This window comes from Boeremia exigua, assembly GCF_020726555.1.
Source record: "Boeremia exigua strain MPI-SDFR-AT-0100 chromosome Unknown C7974scaffold_8, whole genome shotgun sequence".
In the NCBI taxonomy this organism is placed as follows: Eukaryota; Fungi; Ascomycota; class Dothideomycetes; order Pleosporales; family Didymellaceae; genus Boeremia; species Boeremia exigua.
The window spans coordinates 1,941,077-1,954,995 of record NW_025763525.1 but is presented as its reverse complement, the minus strand read 5'-3'; the positions used below and the strand labels follow the sequence as shown (position 1 = coordinate 1,954,995).

At 31.3% G+C, this 13,919-nt stretch overlaps 1 protein-coding gene across 1 annotated transcript; it reads right to left on the bottom strand.

Annotated features, from left to right (window-relative positions):
• Nucleotides 1-12,214: 12,214 nt before the first annotated feature.
• Nucleotides 12,215-13,758, bottom strand: C7974DRAFT_362995 (uncharacterized protein). The gene is made up of 2 exons (XM_046139748.1): nt 13,103-13,758; nt 12,215-13,053 (listed from the first exon to the last, which is right to left on the bottom strand). Exons 1-2 carry the CDS (start codon nt 13,433-13,435, stop codon nt 12,316-12,318), a joined length of 1,071 nt encoding a protein of 356 aa, XP_045995831.1. The 5' UTR covers nt 13,436-13,758; the 3' UTR covers nt 12,215-12,315.
• Between the last annotated feature and the right edge of the window lie 161 nt (nt 13,759-13,919).

Below are 13,919 nucleotides of genomic sequence, written 5' to 3'. Positions count from 1 at the left end.
ATAATAGGAACTAAGCTAAGTACTATACTACTAGTAATAAGCTTAAATAGTTAGAGAAACTACCTAGTAGTAACCTAATTAAGCTACTAACTCTAAGACTAGAAGCTTAATAAGCTAGTAGATAATAATATAAAAGGATAGTACTCTATAATATATCTAGAAGTAAGTTATAGGTATAATAAGGTCCTTAAGCCTTTATTTAACTTTATAATAAAGTAAGGTAAGTAAAGTAAGAAGCTTATTATAGTATATATAATAATAGTAGTAGTAGTTTAGTAAGTTAAGAAAACTTCTAGAGTTACTAAGTAGTATATATATAGTAGTAAGCTCCTTAAGCTCTCTAAATTTTAGAAAGATCTTACTTACTACTAATATAGTACTCTTTTCTATAAAGCTACTATAAAAGAGATCTTTATACTTATAGAAAGGGGAACCTAGATAGAAGTTAAGAGAATAAGCTTTCTAAGTAAGCCTTTACTACTTAAGTAGGTATTTATATATAAGTTTAACTAAGATAGCTACTTTCTTAAGTATAAGGCATATATTTATATATATAGAGACCTATAGGTAGTAAAATTAATTAACTTAATATATACTATAATACTTATAGTATACTTATTTTATATAGTAATTACTATTATAGCTTAATTTAACCTAGAAATTAGTTAGTATAATTTTATAGGAGTATTTCTTAATATAAGCTTCTAAAACTAACCTAATATACTCTATAAGTTACTAGATAGATTTAAAAAGAATAGTAAATATATAAAGCTTATATAGGTGCTATATAGGTTATATAGTTCCTTATTACTCTAGTATAAAGAGCTCTCTAGCTCTCTTAAGAAGCTTAGTTTAGAAGTATTAAAAGAGAAGCCTTACTTATTCTTTAATTAAGAAAGATATATACTATTTCTCTTCTATATTAATAATATACTACTCCTTTACTATAAGAATAATTAAGTAGTAGTAGAATACTTAATAAGCTTACTTATAGAAAAATATAAGATTACTAATTAGAGATCTACTAAGTAGTTTCTTAGTATATATATTATATAAAATTAAGTAGCTTATATAATATTACTAGCTTATAATACCTATATTAATAAGCTTATAAAGAAGTTTAATATTATAGGTAATAGTACCTTCTTATATACTTTACTTCTAGTAGAAGAGCTACTTAAAAGTAAGAGAGAAGCTTTAAAGTAGGCTATTAAAGTATTTTAAGAATATATTAGCTCTATATTATATATAGTAATTATAATATGCCCTAATATTATATATACTACCTCTAAGTTATTAAAGTATCTTACTAACCTAGAAGCTACTTACTTTAAAGTAGCTAATTAAGTAATTATATACTTATATAGAACTAAGCACCTAGATATCTACTATAAAGCATATTCTAGTAGCTAATTACTTATTTATAGAGATATGTTCTTTACTAATAATAAAGATATAAGATAATTATTCTAGAAGTATATTATATAGCTCTTTCGTAGTTTAATTATATAAAAAGTAGCCTAATAAGTAATAGTAATAATATTAATAATAGAAGTAAAGTTACTTATACTTAAGTATATAGTAAAAGAGACTATTACTCTAAAATAGTTTCTTAATAAGCTTTACCTTAACTTAGAAGCTACTTAGAAGATATTTTATAATAATTAGTAAATAATATATCTAGTTATATAAGAGAGTAAGTAACTTACTACTAAGCTATACTATATAGATATATAAAATATATAGCTTAAATAAGAGTATACTTATAGAACATTTTAAGTATAATACTTAAAAATAAGTAATATACTAGCTAATAGGCTTATAAAAGTACTTCCTAGGTAAGCTTATAAGTACTTTTTATCCTATCTAAACCTATATAATATAAGTATTATAAGAAATAAGTAAGTTAAGAGAGAGGTAGAAGATTATTTATTAGCTAGGGAGGATACCTTTCTCCCCCTAAGGCTAGAAATAAGCACTAGTATACTAGCACCCTACTTCTAGGTAGCTAAGAACCCTACTAGAAGGTTTTACCCTTCTAGAGAATCTTTTTAACTACCTAGGTATAGAAGTATACCTTAGTAGAGTACTATAAGCTCTATTAGCTTAACTTAATCTTATATTAAAAGCTTAACTACTTATAAGGGTAGTAGTACTACTAGAATAGAAAAGCTTATTAGTAAGCTCCTTAGCTACTAGCTAGAGGGCATAAGGGCTATAAAATAAGTAATTAGCCTATAATCTATAAGCTTAATAAATACTACTACTTATAAGGGCTTATATAAGTGCCTAGCTAAGCACCTTATATAGTAGTAGCTCTAACCCCCTATAATATAGTAGCACTAAGTAGCTAAGCTACTAGCTAGTTATATAGTAAAGTACTTACTATAGAGAGTTAGGCACTATACTAATAGACTACCTAGCTAGTAGCTAGAGAGTAGCTAGAAGTAGAGTAGTAGGCATAGGTATAGGCATAAGTATAAGTATAGGTAGTATAGTAGGGGCCTAAGAAGGCTTAAGTAAGCCTACCTAGGGGAGTAGGGAAGCTTATTTAGTAGAAGCTAAAGCTAAACTACCTAAAGGTAACTCTAAGTAAGCCTACTTATAAGTAGAATATATAGTAGCTAGTAGCTTAGTAATAGTAGTAGTATAGGTAGGTAAGAGTATAAGAGTAGTAAGTATAGGTATAAGTAGTATAGTATAATAGCTAGCCTAGTAGGTAAGGTAGGTAGTAGTAGTAGTAGTAGTCTAGATAGTATAGGTAGCTTTAGTCTTATAAGGCTATATAAGAATTAGTAGAGGCTAAAAAGAGTAGAAAGTCTAATATAAAGAAGCTTAATTAGATACTATCTAAAAATACTAAATAAAAACTAATAATACTAAGTTATACTAGCTAGAAGCCTATAAGCTAATTAAATATATACCTAGGTAGTAATAAGCTAGAGAAAGAGATAGAAGAAGTATAAAGAAGTAAAATAGTATACTTATAGCTATTATAATAAGTAGACTTAAAGTTAAGTAAAATAAGTAGAGGTCTATACTATATATATGCCTAAGCTTAGTAAGAGTAAATATTATATATATAATATATATAAGTAACTTAAACACTATTATCTAGCTCTTATCTAGCTAGATTTATAGTAAGAGTAAATATAAGGAAAATAAATAATATTATACTTAAATATAAGTAAATAAGCTACTTATATAACTATAATATATACTATATAAGCTAAATCTAGTTATATAATATAAGTATAGCTAAGCTACTTATTTAGACTAGATCTAATTAAGTAGCTAAGATAAGTATAATATACTTATTTCTTAGTACTCTAACTATTTTCTACTACTAAGTATAATACTAGCTTCTCCTTCTTAAATTACTTAAGATCTTAAGTAGTATACTAGTAGCACTAAGCTTACTAAGTTATTAAGATAAAATATACTACTTATAATATCCTTAATACTTATATAATATATACTAGTTCCTAGAACTAACTAAGCTACTTAACTCTATTCTTAAGCTTATAAATATAAAATTTAAACTACTAATAGTTTAATAGATAACTAAGGCTAAAATATTACCTTAGCTATAGTACTAGAAGCTTAAAATAGTATAATACTTTCTTTTATTTACTAATAAATACAATTATCTTAATTATAGCTTAGGTGCTTACCTCTAGTAGTTACCTAGAGAGTATATTATATAAAAATAAGCTTATTATACTCTATATATAGCTCTACTATATAGCTACTAATTAAGCTTATAAGTTAGGTAGAGAAGCTTAGAGTCCTAGAAACTATAGCTAAGGTACTTAAGCTCTATAAAGTGTCTAGGCTACTTACTCTAACTAAGGTTATATAACCTATATATACTTTCCTTTATATTTAAGATATATATTATTTATAGTTATAAAGGATAGTAGTCTATCTAATAAATTACCTAAATATAAGCTTACTTACTTAATTATAGAATCTATTCTATATAAATAATAAAGATAATAAAATACTAAAGGATTAAGTAATTAGGATAGTAGATATACTTTATATTAGAAAATATAATAATCTAGAACAAGATAATAATATACTAGTTCTAGAGAAAGAGTACTAAGTAACTTAACTAGAATAATTAACTACTAAGTAAGATCTTAAAGGTAAGTAGATTAGAATATTAACTAGTATAGAGGGCCTATCTACTAATTAAGAAACTAAGGTTATAGAAGCTACTTAGAATATATATAAGGCTAGTAAGTATTTAGAGAATTAAGTAGATTAATTAGAAAGTATAGGTTTAGCTACTTCTAAGTAAACACCTAGACTAATTAATTAAGGTATAGATATTTAGAGGGATTTAGGAGTAGGTAATTAATAGGGAGTTAACTCTCTTATAAGAGCTAATCTACCTATTTCTAGGGACTAGATAGGGTCTATAGGTTTAATACTAGAGTACTTAACTACTATTACCTCTTAATCTAGTTAAGCTATATCTATAATACTAGGTAAAGTATATTAAAATAATCTACTAACATAATTAAGTTATTACTAATAAGGTTTAAAACTTAAGATTAATTAACCTATAAGTAAATATCTTCTAGTAAGAAGAAATAAGTTAGATTATAATAATTAAGTAAGGGGTAGATTATTATAAAGAAGTATAAACATAACGTACCCCACGGGCGAGCGGATCAACGGGCGAGCGAATCACTTTTGCCAAGCCCCCACCAAAACTTGACCCATCATAGCCCAAAACACCACACTTTGGTCCTGCACGGTACAGTACAGGCTGGAATATCATTCAGAGACCTCTTCTACATCAATCTTGCACGTTCGCGCGTTGTGTCCTGTCTGATTGCACCTTCCACAGCGCCGTTGGGTTGGCTCGCCCTCTTGAGTGCGCACCTGCTTCTTCGCCCTCTTCCTATCACCACGCGCCCCAAACTCCTTTAGAGCTGCCAGCTGCTGCCCATCTTCAACTATTAGGGTCCCTTCCTTCTGAACTCGCTTTCTTTTATGTGATTTTTGTCGCATAGCGGCCTTGTTAGCCGCTCGAAGCTCCTTGATTTCCTGTTGAGCTAAAACCAGCTTGTGGGATAAGATTGCTCCCCCCTTTGCGTAGTGCTTAAGCGCGCTTAGAACAGAATTTAGTGAGCTGCCCTGCTGCCTCTTATACTTCTCTCGAATTAGAGTTGATTGCGACCCAAATTCCAGGGTGTTGCTGGGGGTTTGCGACTGCCAGGGTACGTTGTTGGTGGGGAGTGGTGGTGATGGAGTCCGAAGCTTCACATTAAGGGCTGATATGACCCGTTCTGGGTCAAAGGGGACTAATCCAGCACCTTGAAACCCTCCTTGGATATTGCTAGAGGTAAACACCGCATTATAGGCTGCTTTAAAGCATGGCAGGAACTCAGTCTTTGTAATGTGGCTGATTTGGTTGCGCATAAGCAATTCGGCTTGGCGCCTATACGCTGTCTTCAAAGGGGCAAAACAGCCTACATCAAGTGGCTGCAGAAGGTGCGATGAGTGCGGAGGCATACATAGAGTAACAATCTTGTTATCCTTGCAGTATTTCTGGAATTGGAGCGATTCGTGGCTCTCGTGGCTGTTAATAACCAGCAGTTGGTGGGTACTAGCAGTACGCTCCTTTGTATGCGCGTCAAAGTGCTTCAACCACTTAAAACCAAGCTCATTAGTAGTCTAGCTGTTACTGGAGACTGCAATAACCTAATCCTGGGGCAGGTCTTCCTCCTTGTACCAGCTGGAGAGGTGGTGGCGCGCCTTGAAGATAACAAAGGGTGGAATGGCCCATCCTTTGGCATTGATACCCTGTATGACCATTGTCCACTCCCGGTTGCCTGGCTGGACTGCCTTTGGCCTTCCTCGTCTCTCTAAAGCTGTAACAACTGCTCCCTGGGAGATCTAGCCCATCATGAAGCCTGTCTTATCAAAGTTGTACGTGTCGTCATCTAGGATACCATACTTGGCTTTTGTGTTTCGCACCAGGGAAAACCAGCCCTGCACAACCCCAGAATCCTCGCAGAGGGCTCGCTTGTAGTCATACCTGCAATTAAACTTCACTTTAAGCTCTAGTTGACGCTTTACAAACGTACTGGGCTAGTTTGTGCCAATAGGGCCCAGATTGCGCTCTGCGCGCAGAGAATTGGCCATTGCAGCCACATCTGCCAGCTGAGGGCCAAATCCTTGCTCGTCCAGCTCAAGTATGTGATCAACAATCACCTGCTCCTCGTTATTGTCCAACCCTCGTGAGTTGGGCATAGTATCAGCTCGTGAAGGCCGTCCAGTGAGTCGATGGCTTAGTGTAGCTTAAGGAACGTTGTAGATAGCTGCAGCGCGTCGCTGTAAGAGTTTCGCGTCTTGTTTAAGAGCTTAAAGCGCAAGCTGTATTTGAGCTTCCTTTAACGCGTTAAGATTAGGTTGTTGTTAAGGCATTGGTATGTAGAGGATACTTTGGTGGGGGCTTGGCAAAAGTGATTCGCTCGCCCGTTGATCCGCTTGCCCGTGGGGTACGTTATTAATTATAGATCTAAATAAAGAAAATAATCTATAGTTAGACTTATATAATACCTTCTTCTCTAGTCTAAATAAAGACTAGGATAATTAACTAAGTTATAAGACTATTAACTTAATAATAGTAGTAATACTAAGTAATTAAAATATAAAGACTTTAAAGTTAGGATTAGAGTAACCTTATTAAGATTAGCTTCTACCTCTACTAAAAACCTAGAAATAGTTACTTTAATATCTACTTAAGGATTAGTTTTACTATATATATAGTAAAGAGATTAATTAGCTTATATAGAAAGGTATATAGATAGAGATCTCTATATTAAAAGATAATTAACTACTTCTACTTAAATAGGTATAGACTTATAAGTTTAATTAAAATAGCTACTTTTTTAAGTATAAAGCTTAGATTATTATAAGAGGTAATCTTTTAAAGAATAACACTCTCTAGAGTACCTATATAGCTACTATAGCTATATACTCTTTCTAAATAGTAATAGTAATTATAGCTTAATTTAATCTAGAAGTATACTAATATAATATAGTTAGAGTATTCTTAAATACTTTAATTATACTAGATAATCTAGTAATCTATAAACTACTAATAGGGGTTAAGAAAGTAGGTTATAATATTTAACTAAATTAAGTACTATATAGATTAAGAGAATTACTACTTCTTTAGTATAAGAAGTTCTCTAGAATACTACTTAAGCTTAGACTTATAGAATTAAAGGAAGAACCTTACCTATTCTTTAATAATAAGTAATTAATTCTAATCCTCTTCTATATTAATAATATCCTACTTCTATTCTATTAATCCTATAAATAAGAAGCTAAAGCTATATAGAATAAAGTATTTAGTAAGTATAAAATTTAGGAATAAGAACTAGTTAAATAGTTCTTAAGAATTAGAGTAATAAAAGATTATAAAAAGAGAATAATTACTCTAGTTCATAATATATATATTAATAAGATTATAAAGAAGTTTAAACTAGAAGATAGAACCTTTCTACCTACTCTACTCCCCTTAGAAAAACTAATTCTAAATTAGGGAGAGGTAACTAAGCAAGAGGTTAAGTTATTCTAGAAAAAGATTAGATTAGTACTATATACTATAATTATAATTAGACTAGATATTACCTTTATAGTATTAAAATTATTATACTTCCTAATAAATCTAAGCAAGAAGCACTATACTATAGCTAATTAAGTAATTACCTACCTATACTAAATAAGGTATAATAGGATTAAGTATAGTAATTATAATAGCCTTAATCTTCTAATCTATAGTAATATATTATTTACTAATAATCTAGTTACTTAAACATTATCTTATAGCTATATATTAATTATATTTAGAGGACTAATCTTCTAGAAAGCTACTAGGTAACTAATAATTATAATATTAACTATAAAAGCTAAGCTAATTACTCTAGAATATATAGCTAAAGAAATAATAGTAATTAAGAGATTCTTTAGTAAACTTAAGCTTAATCTAGAGTAAGCTTAGAATATTTAGTATAATAACTAGCAAATAATTAAGCTTATAATAGGAAAGAATAAGTAGATTACTACTAAGCTATATAATATTAATATATATAACCTCTAATATACCTTATAAGTAAGCTAATTACCTAGGTAAGCTAATTACTTTTACTAAGACTATACTAAACTTTATATAACTTATAATACTATAGTAGTAACTTAGGTTCTACTATAAGTTATAGTATATAAAATTACTAAAAAATACCTTATATATTATTCTTATATATTTATATATTATACTCTACCTTACTATATATACTATAGTATTATAAAGACTAAGTGCCTAGTTTAATATATCTCTTCTTACTTACCTTCTTCTTATTACTATAGGCTTTAAACTTCTTTAGAGTAGTTAAGTATACTCCTTTACTAATAGTAAGAATCTCTTCCCTCTAGATCTACTTCTTCTTATATAATTTATAGTATATAGTAGCCTTATTAGTAGCTTAAAGCTTTATAACCTAGTTATATACTAAAACTAGTAAACATACTATTATTTCTATACCTTTAGTAAGCTAATTAAGAGTATTAACTATTAAAGTTAGTAAGCTATTTTTATATTACTAAATTCTCTCTTAAATTAGCTTTAATTATAACCTAAATTCTAGGGTATTCTATAAGGTTTAAGAGTGCTATATACTCTTATCTATAGTAGGTAGTAGTAGAGTATATAGGCATACTTTAAGCTTTAATAACATAGCCTCTAGATTAAAGGGGACTAAGCTAGCACCTCTAAATCCTCTCTAGATATTACTCCTAGTAATAGAGGTATTAAAAGCTCCTTTAAAGTATAGTAAGAATTTAAGTTTTATAATATAAGTAATCTTGCTATATATTAGTAGCTTAGCTTAATAACTATAGGCCTTCTTTATTAGGGCAAAATAACCTATATTAAGTAGCTATAATAGGTATAATAAGTAAGAAGGTATATATAGAGTAATAATCTTATATTCTTTATAATATTAGTAGAAATTAACTAAGTTATAGCTCTTATAGCTATCTAGAATAAGTAGCTAATAGCTACTAATAGTATACTCCTTTATATACTTATTAAAGTGCTTTAGCTACTTAATACTAAGCTTATTATTAGTCTAGCTATTCTTAGAGATAGTAATAACCTAGTTATAAGGTATAGATAGCTCCTTATACTAAGTAGAGAGGTAGTGCTTACCTTAGAAGATAATAAAGGGTAGGATAACCTACCTTAATATATTAATGCCCTAGATAATACTAGTCTACTCTTAGTTACCTTATTATACTATTTTTAGCCTTCCTTAATACTTAGAGCCTATAATAATAGCTCCTATAGATATAATACCTATTATAAACCTAGACTTATTAAAGTTATAGGTGTCTTTATCTAGGATACTATACTTAGCTTTAGTATTTTCTACTAGGTAGAACTAGCCCTAGATTACCTTAGAATCCTTATAGAGGGCTCTCTTATAGTTATACTTTTAATTAAACTTAACCTTAAGCTCTAGGCAATGCTTAATAAACGTGCTAGCCTAGTTCTTACTAATAGGAGGCTAGTTATATTTAGTAAGTAGAGAGTTAGCTATATCCTCTATATTAGTAAGCTAGGGCAGGTATCCTTACTTATCTAGCTTTAGAACATGCTAAATAATTACCTTCTCTTTAGTACTTATTAGTTTTCTTAATTTAGGCTTATAATGATATTATAGAGAGGCTCTAGTAAGGCATATACTAAGTATACTTTAAGAGATTTTATAGATAGCTATAGTATATTACTAAGAGAGTATTATATCTTATTAGATAGCCTTAATAGCAAGCTATATATTTACATTATTTAAGAGCTTTTTTATAAGCTTATATTAAGCTATTATAAGTTATATAAAGTTTAGTATAGGCTTAGTAAAAGTAATTAGCTTACCTAGGTAATTAGCTTACCTATAAGGTATATTATCTTAGATAGGAGTACTTAAAAAGATTATTTAAGGTTAAGTACCTTAATACTAAGAGTATACCTATAGATAGATTAACTAAGAAGCTTACTAAGTAATAGTTTAACTTATTTAAAGCACTAATTAATATTTAAGATACTTAGATTTTAGAAGGAAATATTAATTATTAGAGCTAATTATAGGTAAGGTAAATTACTAATTAAAAGAAAAGAAAAACTAGAGACTAATTAACTATATATAAGCACCTACTACTACTACTTCTTATCCTTATTACTATTATTACCTACTTTAAAGATATAATTAAAAATACTAAATATCTATATAATCTAATTAGATAATACCTTATAAGTAGTTATATACTAGCTAAGCTACTTCTTAGAAATTATAAGGTAATTAGTAGGAAAAGATTAAGTAGCTACTCTAGCCCTATTAATCCTAACTATAATCTTGTCCTACTTAGCCTACTTAGCCTCCTTCTTCTTCTAATCCTCCTTCTTCTTCTAAGCCTAAATATAGGTAGTATACTTAGTATAAGTATTATTCTTAGTAGTAAGCTAAGTATTAGTAAGAACCTACTTAAGTAATTAATAATTAAGATTAGATAATATAAGAATAGTAATAATAGGAGAGAGTAAGTAAGATATAGGAATAAGAGATTTTTTCTAAGAAGATTAGCATAGATAAAGGTATAAGAGAGTATAACTTATAGGTAGAGTAACCTTATAATTAGAAGTAGTAGCCTTAAGCTAATTATAGTATAAAGTAGAATAAGCCTAATTAGTATTACTCTTCTAAGAAATTATATAAGACTTTAAATTATATAGATAGAAAGGAGCCTTATATAAGCTAAAAGAACTCTAATTAAGAGTAATAAGGTAAGAATTAGTAGAGAACCTTATATAAAGCTAAAAACTAGATTAGTAAAGCTTAAAAAGTTACTAATTATAAATATACCTTATTAGCTATAGAGACCTTCTTCTTTTTAGAAGAAGGAGCTAAATTAGATAGATTACTAGGAGTAGAGTGCTTAGAATTGCCTTTTAACTTTAGAGTTACTAGAGTAGAATTAGTAATTAAGTTATTAAAGTAATTAATTAAAGGATAAGTAAGACTATTAATTAATTAAGGAGCTAAAGGCTTAAGCTTATTAAGATGCTAGGTATACTTAGAAATAAGTATAGAGAGGTAATTATACTCTAACTTCTAATCTATAAACTACTCTCTAATTAGTAAATAAATATAAAATAATTAAGATTAGGAAGACACCTATAGGACAATTTTTATAAGTATACCTAAGGTAATAACTAAAGAACTAAGCAACTATACTATTTATAAGAAGGTATAAGTATATACTATACTCTATATACTAATTACTACTACTATTTAACTAATTATAATAAATCTTAATCTTAAATATAGTAGCTTAGGTTTTCTTAATATAGCTAAAGTATATATAGACTTAAAAGTTACCTTTAATTAGTAGAAGCTAATCCTAATTAGACTAAGTAGACTAATTATTATCTTCCTCTATAATATAAGCCTAATAAGATTAGCACTATATAAGAGTGCCTATTAGAGCTTTAGGAGTAGTAGAATAGCCTAAACAAGTCTAGTAGATAGTAGAGGGTATAATTAGAGTATTACTAGGTAACTTACTTAGAGTAGAAACCTTAATTAACTAGTTAGTATATATCTTAAATTATAATTAGGATAGCTATACTATAATTAGTAGTAGTTAGAAGGTTAGATTAGAGTAGAAAAGGGTAATAATATTATATAAGGGTAATTAAAGGGTTAGAGTTTAAGTAAGTAAGTGCACTATATAATATTATTTATCTACTATAAGGCTTAGTATAATTATTTACTTACTTAATTAAGTAAAGTGCTAAGAGTAGTTATAATAGTAAATAAATAGTAATAATAAACTTTTAAAATTATAGATTAAAGAAAAGGATTATTATTACTATAGTAAGCAGGTGTAATAATTAATAGATTAATGTACCTAGGGGGTGTGTTATAGTAAGTTACTAATTAATAACTCTCTAGGATTATAGAGAAGGTTTAGATTACCTAACCTTGATCACCTCTACTATATAATAATTACAGGACATAGTAATCTCTAATTAGCTTAGTATTTTAGCCTAATTAAGCTCTAGAACAAGGTATATATTTAAGTAGTTGTAACACCTTAGAGAAGACAGAGAACCTGATTAATTCACTTAATTACTTGTTCTATGTCTATCAATCAATTCAGTTGCTTGTGATCCTTGATCAACAACACTTTAACAATTCGCTGCGGCTACGCAACGTTAATGCTGCCAACCGCCTATCCTTGACCGTGAAGCTTGATCTCGATGGGTCGGCTCTCTTTCATTGACGTTTTGATCGCCTCGCACACTACAACAGCCCTGAGTCCCTCGATACCATCGCAGCTAGCATGTTCTTCGCCTCTGATGACCCTAGCAAAATGTTCCATTTGAGCTTCGAAAGGAATTTTCATGTCAGGCACATCGAGTTTTGTGCTTCTCAGCTCGTTGTTCCAGCTATTCCCTTCGTCACCATAGTCCCATCGCACCATGTCCGGGACACTCAACGTCCCTTTTGAGCCGAAAACTCGATGGAAGTCTTGTCCAGTAGGCGGTATAATTGGATTCTCGGCAGTGCCACTCTCAAAGCTATAAGGTGAGACAACCGCATCAGATAGAAGGAACGTGCCTATCATGCCACTTTCGAATCGCAGGGTGATTGCTGCGCCCTCTTCTGCATCGAAGCCTCTCTGAGAGAGAGCTTGCTCCGCATACACTCGCGTGATGGGACCGTACCAAAAATGAAGCAGGTCGATCTCGTGAATCAAATTGATGAAGATTGGCCCTGCAGAAACCAGTCGACGCCAATCTGTCGGAGGATCGAAATACAGTAGAGGCTTATATATTGTCCATAGCCCGTTGATTGCTATGAGACGTCCAAGCGTAGGAAGGTGCTGTTTCACTGCTACTGCATACCGATTGAAGCGGCGATGATGGCCTATCAAGAGAGTACGGTTGCACTTTTGCGCATATTCAACCTACTCCCTTTAGCTTGAAGAGAAGTGAAGCTTCCGGTAAACAACCTACCAGTTCTCGTCCGCTCTCAACATCCACACATATTGGCTTCTCGCAGAGAACGTGGATACCGTTCTGCAGCAGCTCCTTGGCGATAGTAACGTGGGTGTGATTCGGCGTGCACACAATGGCTGCGTCGACCTGGACGTTTTCACTGTCGAGCATCGCCCTGACCGACAGGAAGACCGGACATTTATATTTGACGGCCCCTGCAACTGCGGGTGGGTGGGGGTCCACGATACAAGCCAACGCGAGTCCAGACACACTGAGAACGGCATCTGCGTGTCGCGGGCCAATGGCTCCTTGACCGATAATGGCAACCTTGAGAATCTCCAACGAGGACATTGTGGAGCAACTGTAGGGTTCAAGTACGGTGAATGATCGTGACTATGTACCACATCGGGAACAAGCTCTACCAGTTATTGCCGGGCTGATGCTGGATCAATACTTATCCGAAGCGTGAGCCGTAAAGTTTTGACTACAACCTGCGAACTTCAGAAATTCTAAAGCGCCACATCGTTACGTCATCTACAATGTGTTGAGGGAGCTCTTTAGGACGTACGAAGTACACAGGCCATGTTGTTGTAGTCATGTAGGAGTGCTTGCAAGTGGAAGTCACACCGTGCGAGTGCGGGGCACCGACCACCAGCCGGCATCTTCTCCAGGTCAGCGAACCACAATTTTCATCAACGCCACAAACGGCATCGCCATCTTCACAACCCGCGAAGAGCTGTCCAATACACATCGAGATGCATCAGGGTCGGTTAGCCCAGCTGTAGCAATTAATTCCTACCCGACTAGCGCATCTTCGAAACCGGAGCCTCTTCCT

Excerpts from the sequence above, each read along its gene's own strand:
- C7974DRAFT_362995 (XM_046139748.1), bottom strand. The coding sequence starts at position 13,435 with ATGTCCTCGTTGGAGATTCTCAAGGTTGCCATTATCGGTCAAGGAGCC. Across the intron at positions 13,054-13,102 it reads TTGAGAGCGGACGAGAACTG|GTTGAATATGCGCAAAAGTG; the intron begins GTAGGTTGTTTA and ends TAAAGGGAGTAG.